Genomic DNA, 19706 nt, shown 5'->3' on the forward strand with positions numbered 1-19706 from the left:
CCTGATCAGTGAGTGCCAGTAGACTATTTGTCCATTTTGTAGGCACCACAGCCAAGCCCGATTGTGTCCTTACCCAACATCTATGCAAGTTCACTTTCTAGCAGAGACATTGAATAGAAATCAGGAGCAAGAACCCTGGAGAATTTTCCTCTCTCCCTGTCACAGGCAGTGAGGACAACAAACATCACACCCAGCGACTGTCCAGGATGAGATCACTTAACACCAATGAACATTGCATTTTCATTGTTTTTATACAATAAATGACAGCACTACTCTTAGACTGAGGTATGTTACAGTAAGTAAATTTTATCTAATGTGATGCTAAACAGAATACAATCTGGCCACACTTCAGACAAATAAATTGAACAAAATGCAGGGGAGCAAAGGGAAGAACATTAAATACAATATTCATTGCCACTTATGTGGATTTCATTTTTTTTTTTTTTTTTTTTTTAAAACAATTCTCTTGCGGTTACAGCTGAAAATGAATGAATATATTTGAACTTATTTTGTACAAAAGCAGCTGCACATTAAGAACCAGCGACTCTGAACTTTCCACTTTCATTTGAAGCTTTAAATCAGTACATGCTCTTCCTCCTCCCAACACCCAAACTGTGTTGAAATCAAGACATCGCAAAACTTTCTTAGAACCTCAAAACTGTCATTGTCAGGTGAATCCAAAACCTGAGAGAGAGATTTGAATTTGTAACACTGGATTCACTGCAATCATTGGGCCCAGCAGGTGGTTTAGCTGAACAGGCAAGGTAGGTGCACAAAAGGGTGGAATAAACCTTCTCATTTGATGTGGCCGTTTATATTGGTGACACGATGAGCCAATCCTTGACAACAAGTGCTCGGGCCGAGGCGGAGATTACGCTTTTGGCTCTGATGCCTTTCTTTGGGATGAAAAGGAGAATCTGCAGCAATTGTAAGTTTGAAGCAAACAAAACAGTGAAGCAGAGAAGTCTTGCTTTCTTTCCAGCCAGGAAGAAGGCTGAAAGGAAGAGACAGACACTAAAATTGCAGTGGTAACTAGTTTCAGCAATTGCCAATCTGTAAAGTGAACTTAGTCCATCAAGAGGGGTAGAGTGGTGTAGTTTGCCATTTTTCATATTACAAGAAGTGATCAGAAATAAACTGAAATTCACTGAAAAATGTATTTTAATTGCTCATAGATTACATGTAAAATAAAGCAATTGTTGATTTACAATTGGCTTCATCTCAATGAAGTGTTCATCAGTCCATCTTCCAGAAGATAGGAGAAATGCACATGGGATATGCACAAGATCATAGAATCCAGTACAGATAACTAGGGTTCTTACTGCTACAGACCCTGGGTCACACTTTCATATAACTAGATACTGGGTGGTAAGGATGCTCTGCAGATCATACAGAAGGCTGCATATATGAGTGTGACTGAAGATGCAAAACCGAAGAGAATATCTAATGTAGACCTGAATTTTGTAGCAAGCATTCTCAGGTCAGCTATAGCATATATTAGATATAGATTAAACCTCCTACTATTCTGCCCATTTAACATTCCCAGGTCACGTACAGCCATAACTAAATAGATTAAGGGGGGAAAATTCGGTTGGTTAGCGCCTCCCGTTAACACCTCCGGGGGGCGCTAAGAGCTTAGCGCCAGAGTGTGGTGAGTTTAGCACCGCTCGCGAAATTGACCAGTCATTTTGCGGCGGTGCTAAGCACTACCGCCATGATCTCCTGCGCCCGCAGATCATGACGTCAGTTGAGCGTGCAACACCCCGGACCGGATATTGAGTCGCGCCCCCTGCCTTAGCGCCGGCCGCTAGGAACGACAGGTAGACGGGAACGTTTTCAAGTCGGGAAGGCGCTGGGGGAGTGCTATTTAAAGGCGGGCGCTTCCTGCCTTTTCTGGTCACAAAATTTTTGGTACACACAGGTTGAGAGGGAGAGAGACGTCTGGAAAGATTTAACACTGTCCTAAGGAGTTTTGGCCCTCAGCACCACTTTTGAGGTTCTTAAGTGCCGAGCTCTTTCCCTGGGCCTATCCATTAGTGCTTCCAACACAATTGCTTTAAAGGTCTCTGCGGGCCAAGATTCAAGGCTGCAATGAGCAGGGTGTGGCTGGCTAGCAAGGTGGCCCCTCCCCTTTAAGAACTGGACAGCACCAGTCTGTCCGGTTTCCATGGTAACTGACATTGTCTGAGCTTCGGTAGCGTTCTGAGGTAGCGCCTCGCTCCCCGAAGTTTGCGCCATAAGAGAGGTGTGTAGCGCTCGCGTTAGTGCTCAAATTACCTCCAGGGGCGACAGAGGCAGATTTTGCAGTCGGAGGCGATAATTTGTGCCGGGCGCTAAACTTTGCACCCGGCCAATATTAGCGCCCCAAAATGGGCGACACCCAATTTTTCCCCCTAAACCTCTTAACGCTGCTCCAAGCCTCAACCCCAATCTCAAGTGACAATTAAAATCTCTATCAAATGTCCTAAGACGCCAACAATGTCTAACTTAATTGAATCATTCAGCCACCACACCACCAGCTTTGGCCACCAGATACTGTGATTTGGTTGCCCACAGATTTATGAAAAAGGTTTAAAACCAACCACAACCCACCAATGAGCAACACTTACCTTCCTCTTGATGTGGTCCAGTAACTGAGCCTCTCCTTGCCTGAAGTGTGGGTGCTGAAACTCAATTATATCATCCAAATCTCGGGGCAGACCTACACCTATGTGAACCACCTTATGAAAGCCATCTGTTACAGAACATAAAGAGAAGAGTTAAAGAGATAAGGGTGCAGTTGATTAAAAGCTGAATAAAATTTTATTGAGAAAATGTTACACCACCTAACTCTGAGAGAAAGGGTGGGGGGCGTGTAGGACAGAAGAGAGCCAGAGAGCAAGAGAGAGAAAAGCAGTGAGAAAGGATCACTCCCACTGCTAATTGCTATCAGTTCACCTTGATGAAAAGTGCAAGTGAAGCACTGGACAGGATCAGACTCAGCTGTACAGCTCTCCACTGCCTGCAACTTGCTTGGCAGCTTGCGGTAGTGGTACACTAATCTGCCCAATCAGCTGTTAATATTCTTAAACACCAAAAGTCATAGTGATAATATTAAAGAACAATAGGCAGCCCATAAACAGGCTTGGTTTATCTTACTCCAAGTTACAGTTACAGGCTAAGCTTGCCATCTACTAAAGTGCAATTTACTTTACACTACAAATAAACAGTGCTGTATCCTCTAGTCTTTTAGTTCCAGGCCTAGACTAACCCAATTACATACCTGCAGGGCTCACATACCTGGATTGACCAAACTAACTTATGGCGAGATAACTGGTTCAACTATTTCAATTTCAATTTCAATTTTATTGGTCACATAACTAAATACAAGAATTGTAATCTCGTCGGTGAATTGTTTTTTTCTGGACGAGCCGAGAGCACCTAGCACCAAGAACACTTCGCTGCCTGGTACGCACGGAGCTCGCAAGGACGGCAGCCATCTTCATCGGCGCCATCACAAAAAAACACATACCGACATATACACACACATGCATACTTTAAATATAAATAAAACTATCCACTTTAAAAGAAGCAAACAAGTCTGGCAAGGCTATTCAGATCCATTTCCTTGGTCTTGCTGTGGGTATCATGCTCTTCTTGGCTGTTCGTCCTCTCCAGCCAATTTCAATACTCCCTCTCTTCTAGAATGCTCCCAAGTCTCCCTTTCTTCTCAGCTGCTCTCACACAGCCCTGGGTTTCTCTGCAGCGCGAGCATTTCAACCCTAGTGATCTGTGCCACACACTTTCTGGCTGCATCCCAATGTGTGTGAAACTGGCAAAAGGTGAGACTAAACGAGAAGCACTAACCCTCCCTCTTTCAGCTCTGTGCCACTCGCCATAACTCCAAATAGGTCTCCCAAGCCAGCCAAGGCCTCAGTACTCATATCTCTCCCTGGTTCTTACTCTCCTGTCCTCAGCTTTGTTCCCTACATTCTCTCCTGCACTTGGTTTGGTTATTGATCAAATTTCTCTGCTGCTCCCTCTTATCAATTTTTCTTCCTACCCAAACTTTTCCCACACTTATTTTTTTCTTCATGACCAGCCTTTCCTCACACCATCCCCCGTTGATACACAATCCACATGTTCCCACACTTTTTCCAGTATCTTTGCCTTTTGCTCCAACTAACTCCACCTCCCCACCCAGCTATTGGAACTTCTCCATAAGACACCATCCCCAACCCAAAGCTGCCTTTAGGCAAGCTTTCCTTTTCTCAGTATTAAATGCAAAACTTATCTGCAGCTCAAGATCTTCTAGATTTCCTTTTGCCAATTGAGACTCAGAATCACAGAAACCCCACAGTGCAGATAGAGGCCATTTTGGCCCATCGAGCCTGCACCGACACATATCCCACCCGATCCCCGTAACCCCTACACCAACACATATCCCACCCTATCCCCGTAACCCCATGTATTTAATCCCCCTAACACTAAGGGTCAATTTATCATAGCCAATCAACCTAACCTGCACATCTTTGGACTGTGGGAGGAAACCGGAGCACCCGGAGGAAACCCACGCAAACACGGGGAGAATGTGCAAACTCCACACAGACAGTCGCCCGAGGCCGGATTCGAGCCCGGGTCCCTGGCGCTGTGAGGCAACAGTGCTAACCACTATGCCACCGTGCTGCTTATGGCATCCAGCTTATGGACCTGGCTGCTCCAACATCAGTTCATCTCCTCACTTCCCGGACTGACCCACTCCAGCTTTCTAAACTACCATTATATGCCCTTAACACCAAGAAAACAAAAGAAATCATTGTGGACTTCAGGAAGTCGAAAGGCGGAAGTCACACCCCCATCCACATCAATGGGGCTGTGGCGGAAAGGGTGGACAGCTTTAAGTTCCTCGGAGTCCACATCACGGAAGACCTCTCCTGGTCCCTCAACACCTCCTCTCTGGTGAAAAAGGCCCAGCAGCGCCTATATTTCTTAAGGAGGCTGAAGGGATGTAATCTGTCACCCCTGATCCTCTCTAACGTTTACCGCTGCACTATAGAGAGCATCCTGACAAACTGTATCACAGTATGGTATGGCAGCTGTAGCTCCTATGACCGGAAAGCCCTGCAGCGGGTAGTCAAAACTGCCCAACGCATTACCGGCACCCGGCTACCGACCATAGAGCACATATACCAGAAACGCTGTTTACGGAGGTCACGGTCCATCATCAAAGACCCTACCCACCCCAGCCACAGTCTGTTCACCCTCCTACCATCTGGGAGACGCTACAGATGCATTCGCACCTGTACGACCAGATTTAGGAACAGTTTCTTTCCCAGGGCTGTCATCCTACTGAACTCCACAAATAAACTCTAAAGCCTGCACATCTGCCAATGCACTTTATTATGGTCATATTTATGTTAATATACTACAAGCCAAATGTATGTTGAATGTTTAAATGTCTTAATCCAAATGTACACTCTCGGGAGCCGCAAGCCTACATTTCGTTGTACTGCACTTGTGCACTAACAATGACAATAAAAGTTGGATTTGATTTGATTTGAATAGCCTACTGACAAGCACAGTGTTAACACATAACACAAATAAACACTTGGTGGAGGGAGGTCAACACTCATGGAATCAGACCTGATCAGCAAGAGTCATTTTTTGCAGCTCAAGTCGCTCTGGATTATTAGTCCAGTAACATTACCACTATGCTACCGTTCCAGAGGCCTGGATTAATAATCCGGAGACAAGAGTTCAAATCCCACCACAGCAGCTGGGGCATTTAAATTCAGTTAAATAAATCTGGAATCTAAAATAAAAGTTAGTATCAGTAATGGTGACCATGAAACTACCAGATTGTCGTAAAAACCCATCTGGTTCACTAATGTCCTTTAGGGAAGGAAATCTGCCGTCCTTACCTGGTCTGGCCTAGATGTGACTCCAGACCCACAGCAACGTGGTTGACTCTTGACTCTTAACTGCCCTCTGAAATGGCCCAGCAAGCCACTCAAGGGCAATTAGAGATGGGCAAAAAATGCCCCAAAAGTCAAATTATTTTTTTATTCCACGGGATTACTGGACTTTCCAGGATTTGGAGATTGTATTCTGCAATTCCATTTTTCTATAAAAACCGCAAATCATTACATAGGATATACAGCACAGAAACAGGCCATTCGACCCGACCAGTCCACGCCGGTGTTTATGCTCCACTTGAGCCTCCTCCCGCCTTTCCTCATCTACATCGATCAGTATTAACCCTCTATTCCCTTCTCCCTCATATGCTTATCTAACCGCCCCTTAAATGCATCTATTCGCTTCAACCACTCCCTGTGGTAGCAAGTTCCACATTCTCACCACCCTCTGAGTAAAGAGGTTTCTTCTGAATTTCCTATTTGATTTCTTGGTGACTATCTTATATTGATGGCCTCTAGTTATGCTCTTCCCCACAAGTGGAAACATTCTCTCTGTATTCACTCTATCAAAACCTTTCATAATTTTAAAGACCTCTATTAGGTCACCCCTCAGTCTTCTCTTTTCAAGAGAAAAGAGACCCAGCCTGTTCATCCTTTCCTGATAGGTTTACCTTTGCAATTCTAGTATCATCCTTGTAAATCTTCTCAGCACCCTCTCCAGTGCCTCTATATCCTGTTTATAATATTGTGAACAGAATTGTACGCAGCACTCCAAGTGTGGTCTAATCAAGGTTCGATACAAGTTTAGCATAACTTAATTACTTTTCATTGTGTACTGTAGTACAGCCCCTTCCAAAGCTAACACACTTCAGCACTCCAAAGTGATATAATGTACTTACACATGTTGAGCTGCCTGACAAAGCTTGCCATGTTATTGTGTTTGAAGTACATGGGGAGGATCTCCTTAGCAAAGCGCCTCTCATTGGACACCTGAAAACAGGTACCATTCTGCAAGGAAAAATATAGTTGTTAATCATCAGTCATGCTCACACAGTTCAACTGAATAACCTCGTCACTCAATACTAAATCTGATACCACAGGAGATACACCAACTCATCATAGTCATGGGATGCAGGTTCAACTCTCCCATGCTGCTGTGCTGTCTGACTTGACTGTGTCACACACTGCCTGATGAATGGGCACCATCTGCAGATAATTGGGAATGCACCCCATACTCCTCAACCCCAATGGTTTTGCTATATTATTTTTGAACTATGGTTTTTAAAATCCAATTTTTCTTTTGGTTACAACAGATTGATGCACATTATACTGTGAATGTAAGGTTAATCAGAGGGTACATCAACATTGACCAAACTACAGCCTGTGGGCTTTATCCAGCCTATGAAGAGCATACAAATTGGTCCTATTTGCGATTATGTCATACACTGGTTTGTTCTGTTTAACTTTTGTAGGCTTGGAGTGATTGAAAGTGTGGTTCTTAGTGCTACTGCCTCATTGATCCCACATAATATCAATATCTGTGATATTTGCAGGTTGGGTCATATGCAAATTAAATGGAACAGATTTATATTTTCTGTGGTCCTTGGTATGCCCATGAAGGCAAAGAATTTGGACACAAGCGTACATGGTGTATTGCTAGAATGGAGTGGCTGGTGTTATGAACAACCCTGAAAAATATTTTCAGGGCAAGACAGTGAAATTTGTGCACACTACCATGCTTGGCCACAGTGTCAGTACCTGGCAGACCTGGTTATGATATACACTATTTGGGAGTTCTTGGCATACAACCTGTGGGTGGATGGATGCTAATGCATGAGCCAACCCATACAGAGAAAGGACCAGATGTCAAAGACATTTCTTGGTTCAACCTCCAAGTACATCATTTGCATGCACAGGGCTATGCTCCATAGAATCTCAAATGCAAATACACTTCAGTGGAGTGGATAGACAATTAGTAGGAAATCCAAAAGCTTGCCCATCTATCAAGTGTGTCATTATGGGAGTTCTAGAAGGCAGTGCACCAGGTCTGGTTTGATAGGTGCCTGGTACTTTTTGGTTATCATGCAACATATTCTGCCAGTGGGGCTGGATCACAGAGCATGACCAAAAGCTGTTCTGTTGCTCCCTCCCCAACATTCTACTAGGATTCCAGGATTCTACCTGTAAGGAATGTGGTATATCTTTTAGGTTTATTTTAATTTGCCCTTTTATCGCACATCAGTAATTTCTTAAATGGAGTCCCAATCATAAAACAGTTTGTTCCAGGTATTTCTCCTGCACTATTTTTGAAAAATATGAATTTCCAATCGGCACGCTGCTCTTCAGTTTTATTTTTTTAAGAAGCAGGCAGCACACATTATATGCCTACCTGTGGCATTGCAATCGGTGAGATACAGATTCATTTCCTTTATTTCTTCACCCAAAACTATGGAGAGGTGCAAGGCAGAGACCAAGTACAGCACAAAAAAAAAGGCTCCGCAGTTACTCTTTCAAACCTTCCAACAGCTGGCCCAGAGTGACACTGGCAGAGGCGCCGGGGCAGGTTGCTTGACTGCCCTCGAGACTGCAGTTGGAACATAGCCCATAGCCCTAAGATATAGGGATTTTCTCAAGATAAAATGTTTTTTTTTCATAAAGTTAGAAAGTATTTACAGCACAGAAACAGGTCATTCAGCCCCACAGGTCCAGGACAGTGTTTGTGCTCCACACGAGCCTCCTCTTCATCTAACACCATCAACATATCCTTCTATACTTTTCTCCTTCATGTGTTTATCTAGCTTCCCCTTGAATGCATCTATGCGATTTGCCTCAACTACTCTTTGTGGTAGCGAGTTCCACATTCTAACCACTCTCTGGGTAAAGAAATTTCTCCTGAATTCCTGATTGGATTTATTAGTGACTATCTTACATTTATGGCCCCTAGTTCTGGTCTCTCGCACAAGTGGAAACATCATCTCTACGTCTACCCTATCAAACCCTTTCATAATCTTGAAGACCAGGTCACTCCTCAGTCTTCTCTTTTCTAGATAAAAGAACCAGCCTGTTCAATCTTTCCTGATAGGTATAACCTCTCAGTTCTGGTATCATTCTAGTGAATCTTTTTTGCACCTTCTCCAGTGCCTCTATCCTTTTTTATAATACGGAGACCAGAACTAGTCACAGTACTCCAAGTGTGGTCTAACCAAGATTTTATACAAGTTTAACATAATTTCTCTGTCAGTACTGATATATACTGTAAAAAATGTAACCCCACTATTTAAGAATGGAGGGAGAGAGAAAACAGGGAACTAGAGACCAGTTAGCCTGACATCAGTAGTAGGGAAAATGCTAGAATCTATTATTAAGGACGTGGTAACAGGGCACTTAGAAAATAATAATAGGATTGGGCAGAGTCAACACGGATTTATGAAAGGGAAATCATGTTTGACGAATCTGTTAAGAATTTTTTGAGGGAACTACCAGAATAGTTAAGGGAGAAACAGTGGATGTGGTGTATTTGGATTTTCAGCAGGCATTTGATAAGGTGCCACACAAGAGATTATTAAGCAAAATTAGGGCTCATGGGATTGGGGGTAATATACTAGCATGGATTGAGGATTGGTTAACGGACAGAAAACAGAGAGTAGGAAAAAACGGGTCATTTTTGGGTTGGCAGGCTGTAACTAGTGGGGTACCGCAAGGATCAGTGCTTGGGCCTCAGCTATTCACAATCTACATCAATGATTTGGATGACGGGACCAAATGTAATATATCCAAGTTTGCTGATGATACAAAGCTAGGTGGGAATGTAAGTTGTGAGGAGGATGCAAAGAGGCTTCAAGGGGATATAGACAGGCTAAGTGAGTGGGCAAGAACTTGGCAAATGGAATATAATGTGGAGAAATGTGAAGTTATCCACCTTGGTAGGAAAAATAGAAAAGCAGAGTATTTTTAAAATGGTGAGAGATTGGGAAATGTTGGTGTTCAGAGGGACCTGGGTGTCCTTGTACATGAATTACTGAAAGTTAACATGCAGGTACAGCAAGCAATTAGGAAAGCTAATGTTATGTTGGCCTTTATTACAAGAGGATTTGAGTATAAGAGTAAAGACGTCTTACTGCAATTATATAGGGCCCTGGTGAGACCACACCTGGAGTATTGTGTACAGTTTTGGTCTCCTTATCCAAGGAAAGATATACTTGCCATAGAGGGAGTGCAACAAAGGTTCACCAGACTGATTCCTGGGATGGGGGGATTGTCCAATGAGGAGAGATTGAGTAGACAAGGCCTATATTCTCTAGAGTTTAGATGAATGAGAGATGATCTCATTGAAACATACAAAATTCTTACAGGGCTTGACAGGGTGGATGTTTCCCCTGGCTGGGGAGTCTAGAACCAGGGGGTCACAGTCTCAGAATAAGGGGTCAGCCATTTAGGACTGAGACGAGGAGAAATCTCTTCACTCAGAGGGTGGTGAATCTTTGGAATTCTCTACCCCAGAGGGCTGTGAAGGCTCAGTCGTTGAGTATATTCAAGTCAGAGATCGATAGATTTTTGGATATTAAGGGAATCAAGGGATATGGGGACAGTGCAGGAAAGAGGAGTTAAGGTAGAAGATCAGTCATGATTTTATTGAATGGCGGAGCAGGCTCGAGGGACCAAATGGTCTACTCCTGCTCCCATTTACTGTATTATATGTTCTTATACACTGACTCAGTCACAAGATTCTGTTTCAAAATATCACAAAAACTCTTACTTCAGTGTTTGTCAAAGGAAAACCCAGTTTAAAATTGTCAGGATGTACCTGCAATACCAGATACATCTGTAGATGGTGCTGTGATTGGTGTTCATAACGTTAAAAAACCCGTCACACAATGTCGCATTGGAAATGTATTTCTCACTCAAGTCAGCATGTCAGTTCACCTGCAATCCATTACAGTACCACTGGGTGGCAGTGCAAAGAAATGTGTGCAGGCTTTCAAATCCAGCGCTGATCCAGAGATAAAGCAGTCAGCTGCCGGATTGTAAACCATCCCATCGTCACCTGCTGCGATGGCATACTTGAAGGTGACTGTTCCTACCCCCACCCCACCGCCCAATGATTTTTCAGTTGGTTGTCACGATCCTGCTCAAGCTTCGTATTCTCCAATCAACACCCTTCCCCCCACCGCCCCAACTCACATCAGCATCCCACTGCATTCCTCCAATTTTCTGCTTCTCAGACCCACATGCACCTTTGGCCTGGATTGTTTCGTGCAGAAAGCTCTCCTTTCCACCCCCCCTCCCTCCCCACTCCACACTGAAAAATGCGTCTGCACCACACCATTCCTTACTTATTAACTTCTCAGATGTCCCTCCCCCACTGACATACACCCCTCCTCTAGTGAGCAATCCCATAGGGCCCAAAACCCCCTCCCACTTCACTGAACAATAATCATTCAGGTCTAAATTTTTCACTCCACTGATGGGCATTTGAGGCTTTGTACCCTTCACCTCCACCCCACCCCCCACCAACTGAAAAACATTTTGGCATTGCCTCCCCATCCCCATCCATCTTGGGCTAGTTTCCTCTCAGAGGCCCTCCCCCCACTTCCCTGCCACCACCCCCTCCCCCCCACCAGCTAGTAGATCTTTCAAGATTGTTTAACCACCTCTCTGATACACGCACTTGACTTTTTTGAGCCTATCCCCCATTGTTCCTGTGCCAAAGCAAACGGCTGCGACGTGTCTGAACGACTATCGACCTGTCGCACTCACACCCATCATAATGAAGTGTTGAGAGAGACTGGTCCTGGCTCACATCAAAGCCAGTGTTCCTGCCTCTCTTGACCAACACCAGTTTGCCTATCGTGCAAACAGATCAACGGAGGATGCAATCACAACTGCTCTACACTCTGCACTGAATCACTTAGACAGTAAAGAGACCTACATCAGAATGCTGTTCATAGACTACAGCTCAGCATTCAACACTATCGTCCCCAACAAGCTGGCCACCAAACTCCATACTCTTGGCCTGAACACTTCCCTCTGCAACTGGACCCTGGACTTCCTAACAAACAGACCCCAGTCTGTCAAATTAGGTAACCACACCTCCCCCCCCCCCGACCCTGAACACGGGGGCTCCACAAGGATGTGTGCTGAGCCCCCTCCTCTACTCCCTCTTCACGACTGTGTGGCTGTTCATGGTTCCAACACCATCATCAAGTTTGCGGATGATACCACGGTGGTAGGCCAGATCACCAACAACGATGAGTCAGCCTACAGGGAGGAGGTCCAGCATCTCGTGAAGTGGTGCGCCGATAACAACCTGGCCCTTAACATCAAGAAAACCAAGGAAATCATTGTGGACTTCAGGAAGTCTAAAGGCGGAAGTCACACCCCCATCCACATCCATGGGGCTGTGGTGGAAAGGGTGGACAGCTTTAAGTTCCTCGGAGTCCACATCACGGAAGACCTCTCCTGGTCCCTCAATACCTCCTCTCTGGTGAAGAAGGCCCAGCAGCGCCTATATTTCCTAAGGAGGCTGAAGGGATGTAACCTGTCACCCCTGATCCTCTCTAACTTTTACCGCTGCATAATAGAGAGCATCCTGACGAACTGTATCACAGTATGGTATGGCAGCTGTAGCTCCTATGACCGGAAAGCCCTGCAGTGGGTAGTCAAAACTGCCCAACGCATTACCGGCACCCGGCTACCGACCATAGAGCACATATACCAGAAACGCTGTTTACGGAGGTCACTGACCATCATCAAAGACCCTACCCACCCCAGCCACAGTCTGTTCGCCCCCCTGCCATCTGGGAGACGCTACAGATGCATTCGCACCCGAACGACCAGATTTAGGAACAGCTTCTTTCCCAGGGCTGTCACCCTACTGAACTCCACAAATAAACTCTAAAGCCTGCACATCTGCCAATGCACTTTATTATGTTTATGTTAATGTATTACAAGCCAAATGAATGTTGAATGTTTAAATGTCTTAATCTAAATGTACACTCTCGGGAGCCGCAAGCCTACATTTCGTTGTACTGCACTTGTGCACTAACAATGACAATAAAGTTGATTATGATTGTTTGACAGACTTTTCCCATATTATTTCCCCTCCTCTTACCTGTCCCCAACTCTCCCGGTCCCCCTTTACACACACTACCCCACTCTCTGTACTGACTCTCCTCTCCGAAGTCATCTCCTTCTTTTCCCCTCCACCTTCCTGCCCCCTCATTTATCCCCTGCCTGCCTTCCCTGACTGGGCCCAATTATCCCCTGCCCAGGCCCAATTACCCCTGCCCTCTAACTCTGCTCGAATTGAGGACTACATTTGGTCTTGACTCTTCATGCGCAACGCAACAGGGGTTCAATTATAATAGATTGGGGGAAAAGATTCGGTTGCTTTGCGCCTCGTTAGCACGGCGCAGAACAACTAGCACCAGGGCGCAGCGCTGCCAACGCCTCCCGCGAAATTCAGCGGGAGATTAGCGACGATGGTAACCATTACCGCCCCGCAGTGCTGCGCTGCCAGCGATGATATCATCGCCGTGCGCAGCACCCCGGCCGCGATCTTCAATAGCACCCCCTGACTCACCGTCGGACGCTATGACCGACGGGGTCAGGGGGGCCTACCTGCGGCCGGGGCAGCGCTAATTAAAGGCGAGGTGCTGGGTGGCTATTTTTGTTGCTGCCGCTTTGCCGTCCCCGGCCTTCTGTGAAGCCCCCCCGCAGAGTGCCGGCTGCGCTCCGTGAGCCCGGCACTTCGAGTGCCAGGCTCTTTTGCCGGCACTCCGATCTCCGGTGGCCCAGCTGGGCCCCGGGTCGCGCTGTGCAAGGCCCCTCCCCTTTAAGAAGGGGAGGAAGGCCTGCAATACCACGGCACGTAGCGCTGCAATATTCCCTCGCAGCACCCGAAGAGTGAGGGGGGGGGGGGGCGCTTCCAGTAGTGCCCCACTTCCCTGTTGGGGCGCTACCATTCAATTTCGGCCGTGGGGGGGGGGGCGCTAATTTTTTAGGTCGCGAAGTTAGCGGCCCATAGGGGGCGCTACTCAATTTTTCCCCCTAGATTTTTTTAACTGTCATTTGAGGTTTGTTTGGGCACTGACCACTTCTATAATTTGATTTGATTTGATTTGATAAGTGGCCACTGCAATTCTATATTGTTGATATTCACAATATAATTGTGTGTTATGAAATGTATGCACAAACATTTGAAGTTAAAGATTTCTAATAAGAATTTTCTGATTTAATGCTATTCTCTGCATCCTTGCTGGTCACCGCTACTGAGGCACCAACCTATGAAAGGCCATGCAGAATAAGGATCTGCAAGTTACATCATCAAATTTTAAGCAGAAAATCACATTATTTTTTATTCTTTATGTATTAGAGCTTCCACTTGACTGCGCAAGATACTGGAAAAATTAGAATGTAAACTAGTAAAATTCCTTTTGTAAAACAATTCTGATTCAAGTTCTGGAAACACTCAGCAGGTCAGTCAGCCTCTGTGGAGAAAGGAAGAGTTAACCTACCTTCGGGCCTTATGATCTTTGTCAAAACCGGGTTAAGAGCTGAAACGTTAACCCTACTTTCCTCTCTCCACAAATGTCTGACCTGCAGCACTTCAACATTTTCTATTTTTATTTCAGATTTCCAGCATCTGCAGTACTTGCTTTTTGACTGTAACATCAACTATTTCTTGCAATGCAAAATAGTAAGGTTTACTAATATGTATACAATCTTTTCAGACATCCCCAAACTCAGAGGCACAAATTGCATTTCTTTATTATAAGATCTTGCAGTCATTACTCTTATTGAGCCATGTTATCCAATTTCCTCCTCAGTTTACAGCAATTCCAGGAGGTAGAGCTATGCATCTGGGAGTTGGTAATAAGCATCAGGAAATGCACAGCAAGGAGTGCACCTGCAAATAATGTCAACACTACTGGCAATTTTAATTGCACAAAGCTAAGGGTTACAATGTGTATAGGCCCTTTTTGGTATTCAGCTGAACGGTGCATTATTAGCTGCTTAGCAAATGGTAAAGCTGCATTATTGGTGCATTATATAGAACTAAAATGATGTTCTTGATGTCTAACAGAGATCAATCTCCCAGGAATAGTACTGTTCAAAACGAGGCTGTGGGGAGAGGCGGGGGGTGCATGGCATCATCTTATCCATAAAAAGGATTATTCCTTATATGAATATCCAAAGCATTAAAAGAGGGAAAAGTAAAGAAATAAGGTCAGAACTTGTATTTAGATAGTACCTGTCACACCCGCAAGACATCCCAAACCACTTCACAGCCGATGAAATACTTTAAGTGCCATCACTGTTATGTAGGCAAATACAGCAGCCAATTTGTACATAACGGGATCCACAAATAGCAATGAGATAAATGACCAGTTGATCTGCTTGGTGCTGTTGGTTGATGGATAAATGTTGGCCAGGAAACTGAGAACTCCCTGCTTTTTTTGAAATGCATGGTGCCATGTGATCTTATACATCCATCTGAAGAGAGAGACCTCAATGTAACATTTCATCTGAAAGATGGCACCTCTGAATAAAGTCAAGGAGCCAGAAATACTAATGGAGAGGTATGATAAACTTGCTTTGACAGAAACGTGGCTTCAACCAGGAAAAGAAACTACATTTCTGGCCAAAAAATTTCAAAAGTGATGCAAAAAGCAAAAAATAAATATTATTAAGTACACAATAAAGTGAAGGTGGTGTTCAGAGGAGTCTGGATTGAATTGAGAAATAAGGGCTAAGTAACAATATTGGTCATCCATTGAAGATCTCCATATAGTGATAAAAGAAAGAGGAATAGATCTATAGACAATTCAAAAAGGTTTGCAAAAGTAATAGGGCTGTAATGAAGGAAGACTTTAACACTCTGGAGATAGCCTGGGTGGGATAGTGATAATATCAGATGGAGTGATTCACAGGAGGCAGTCGGGATGGTTTCTAAATCAATACGTTACAAATTCAATAAGGAACGATACAATACCAGTCCTTACTCTGGTAAACAAACCAGAACAATTAACTAACTAACATTAAGATAAGAAAACATTTAGGGGATGGGGGAGTGGGTTGGTACTTGGGGTAAAGAAAGACTTGCATTTATATAGCGCCTTTCACGACCACTGGACGTCTCAAAGCGCTTTACAGCCAAATGGAGGTACATTTGAAGTGGAGTGGTTGTAATGTGGGAAACGCGGCAGCCAATTTGCGCACAGCAAGGTCCCACAAACAGCAATGCGATAATAATAACCAGATAATCTGTTTTTGTTATGTTGGTTGCGGGATAAATATTGGCCAGGACACCAGGGATAACTCCCCTACTCTTCTTCGAAATAGTGCCATGAGATCTTTTACATCCACCTGAGAGCAGACGGGGGGTCGGTTTAACATCTCATCCGAAAGACAGCACCTCCAAGAGTGCAGCACTCCCTCAGCACTGCACGGGACTGTCAGCCTAGCTTTATGTGCTCAAGTCCCAGGAATGAGACTTGAACCCACAACCTTCTGACTCAGAGGCAAAAGTGCTACCAACTGAGCCACAGCTGACAATAGGGACACCCACCCCACTCCCTGTCGAAACACTGATGGTCTGCATTTTTTCTTCTGCCAGAATCCAGAGCCGGACAGTTTATGCTTTCCTTTTTATCTATCACCTTTAGCTATTCATACAATCTCTATGTCTCGTATATATTTAATTTCTCTCATTATACCTCCATTTTGTTCCTGCTAACATCACTTCTGCCATTTAACCGTCTCCTCATAATCATAATCATAATCAACTTTATTGTCATTGTTAGTGCACAAGTGCAGTACAACGAAATGTAGGCTTGCGGCTCCCGAGAGTGTACATTTTGATTAAGACATTTAACATTCAACATACATTTGGCTTGTAATACATAAACATAAACATAATAAAGTGCATTGGCAGATGTGCAGGCTTTAGAGTTTATTTGTGGAGTTCAGTAGGGTGACAGCCCTGGGAAAGAAGCTGTTCCTAAATCTGGTCGTTCGGGTGCGAATGCATCTGTAGCGTCTCCCAGATGGCAGGGGGGGGCGAACAAACTGTGGCTGGGGTGGGTAGGGTCTTTGATGATGGTCAGTGACCTCCATAAACAGCGTTTCTGGTAGATATTCTCTACGGTCGGTAGCCGGGTGCCGGTAATGCGTTGGGCAGCTTTGACTACCCGCTGCAGGGCTTTCCGGTCATAGGAGCTACAGCTGCCATACCACACTGTGATACAGTTCGTCAGGATGCTCTCTATTGTGCAGCGGTAAAAGTTAGAGGGGGTCAGGGTCCTGTTTCCACCCATGCACTGCACAGGTCATTCTATTTATTTCCCTGTTTGTATGTGTTTTTTTTCCCCTTCCCCTGTCCCTTTTTGAATGTTGTTCATTTGTAACATCATCCCGTCCTGAGGAAGGGTCTAAGACCTGAAACATCCACTTCTGTGCTGCCTGACCTGCTGAGTATTTCCAGCTTTTAGTTTTCAGCATCTGCAGTAATTTGCATTAATTTAAAACTTGAACCTCCTTCACCTTAATATAGGGTCAGCCGTGGCTCAGTTGGTACCACCCTCGCCTCTTAGTCAGTAGGTTGTGGGTTCGAGAGACTTGAGCACAAAAATCTAGGCTGACACTCCAGTGCAGTGCTGAGGGAGTGCTGCACTGTTGGAGGTGCCATCTTTTGGATGAGATGTTAAACCGAGGCCCAGTCGGCGCTCTCAGATGGACATAAAAGATCCCATGATACTATTTCAAAGAAGAGCAGGGGAGTTATCCCCAGTGTCCTGGCCAATATTTATCCCTCAATCAACATCACTAAAACAGATTATCGCATTGCTGTTTGTGGGAGCTTGCTGTGCGCAAATTGGCTGCTGCGTTTCCTACATAACAACAGTGACTCCACTTCAAAAACTACTTCATTGGCTGTAAAGCGCCCGGTGGTGGTGGTGGTGAAAGGCGCTATATAAATGCAAGTCTTTCTTTTCTAGACTCTCATTGGAGCCCTGCCCCTCCTCCTGTCTGCTTCCCTGTGATGCCCAGTCACGCACGTGCGCTACCGATTACTGTAACAAAATATTGCGAGCTAGCCAATCAGCGGCGACGCACGGAGAGCACATACGGTCCTAAAAATACCAGCCGACTAATCAGCGTGGAGCAGCAGCGGCTCAGTGGCCAATCAGAGCCGGGGGGCGCGGAATTGGGCAGGGCCCACGTGGAGGCGGCGACCTTCACCCCCATCCCGTCCACTTTCTTCACTTAAAAGTAGCGCGACCCTCAATGCAGACAGAGGAAGACAAACAATTAATGAATAAATATCATTAAATTACTTAACTTTAACTGACTGTTCCAAAATTCTGCAGTGCCCGCTGCATTCTGTATTATATCTAATACGACACGGTAGGAATTACATTGCAATGGGGATTTTTTTTTTTTTTTTTAAAGTGCGACACAGGTTTGGGAGCTGCCAAAGGCCTGGATGGTGGAACGACTGTCCTCCCCAACAGATTACTTAAAACAATAGCAATAAAGAAAAACAACAAAATCAAGAATATTGGACCCCAGAGTTCATTTCTGTTTGCAGTGTTTATTCCCGACCCAAATAGGAGTTGGCGAGTATAACAGAAGCTGCTGCAATTTCACGTAAAAAGAAATCCTCCGAAAAAAAATACATTCCGAAGAGAACATGAGAAAATGTAACTTTTTTCAAAAACTGAAAAATTACACGTTTTTGTTGTTGCATTCTCCGACCATCGAGAAGAAACGTTCCTGCCTCTAGTTTCCATTTAAGACCCACTTTATACTTTTTGCCGAGGTATTAAGGGTGGTGATTAAGAATGTAAATATTGATCTGTACAAAAGGTAAATGTTATAATGCCTGACACTACAGAAGCAGAATCAACATACGCACTCAGTTCAATCTGAAACCCATCCGTCAATACCTAATTCAGCTGACATTTAATGACATTCCGGCATAGTAACCTTAAAATAAAATAGAAAACAATATTTTGACTTCCCCCAACATAACATTTCGTTCTCAATACGCGACTTCGAAAGCAAAATAAAACCTTCATTAATCATGCAGATCCTATAGGGAGCTGCTCAAACACTGTATCTGAGTAACATGGTCCGTACACAACGCATGTTATCAAGCTTTATGAACGTGTTTCAATATTACTTACTCGACTCCAGGAGATGAGATCATCTGTCCCTGGATCTTCCACCAAGGTCCATAACTTGTTCAGAAATGCAGGCACGTTGCAATTTTGCTTCATTTCTCAAAAATTTTAATTTTGCAAAGTTCAGAATTTACTTCTCCCGCCACCCTCTCCTAATAATACAGTGCGTTGCTTTCTACGCCGATAAAACTGGGCTGATTGCTGCAGTTGTTTACTTCCAGGAGATGAACTCCCGTTTTTTCATAGCGTTTGTTACTGAAGTCCATGCTCGACCCATGGATGGGTGGGGCCACTTGCTCTGCAGCTGTCAGTCATATAAAGAGGCGGCACGGTGGCGACAATGCAGCTTTCTAACCAATAAGGAAGAGACTTTTCGAACACCCCCCTTGGAGAGGCAGATAGATTATCCAATAGAAAAGGAGAAGGGCGGAGCTGGAGCCAATCGTTTGGGTGGAGATGTGCGTGCGCAAGTGGGCGGTCGCTTAGGTGTTGACACGTGGGGAATGAGTGGTTTTGTATTGGAACAGGGATTATATTCAAGTTAACAGAAAATGCTGGTAAAACTCAGCAGGTCAGGCAACATCCGTGGAGAGAAATTTGAGTTGACGTTTCAGGTCGAAACCCT

General features: G+C 44.7%; 1 protein-coding gene across 1 annotated transcript in view; it reads right to left on the bottom strand.

Annotated features, from left to right (window-relative positions):
- LOC147125177 (heat shock factor protein 1-like) overlaps window positions 1–19379 on the bottom strand; it is a 48906-nt gene extending 29527 nt beyond the window's left edge. Inside the window, exons 1-3 of the mRNA XM_085998656.1 lie at window positions 19085–19379; window positions 6794–6902; window positions 2610–2734 (exon numbers count right to left, since the gene is read on the bottom strand). Coding sequence (XP_085854782.1) covers window positions 2610–2734; window positions 6794–6902; window positions 19085–19177 — 327 coding nt within the window. The 5' untranslated portion in view covers window positions 19178–19379. The remainder of the gene's footprint in view (window positions 1–2609; window positions 2735–6793; window positions 6903–19084) is intronic.
- Window positions 19380–19706: the final 327 nt, after the last annotated feature.

The sequence above is a fragment of the Somniosus microcephalus genome, chromosome 1, assembly GCF_052327205.1.
Source record: "Somniosus microcephalus isolate GS21.2 chromosome 1, FLI_Smic_1.0, whole genome shotgun sequence".
In the NCBI taxonomy this organism is placed as follows: Eukaryota; Metazoa; Chordata; class Chondrichthyes; order Squaliformes; family Somniosidae; genus Somniosus; species Somniosus microcephalus.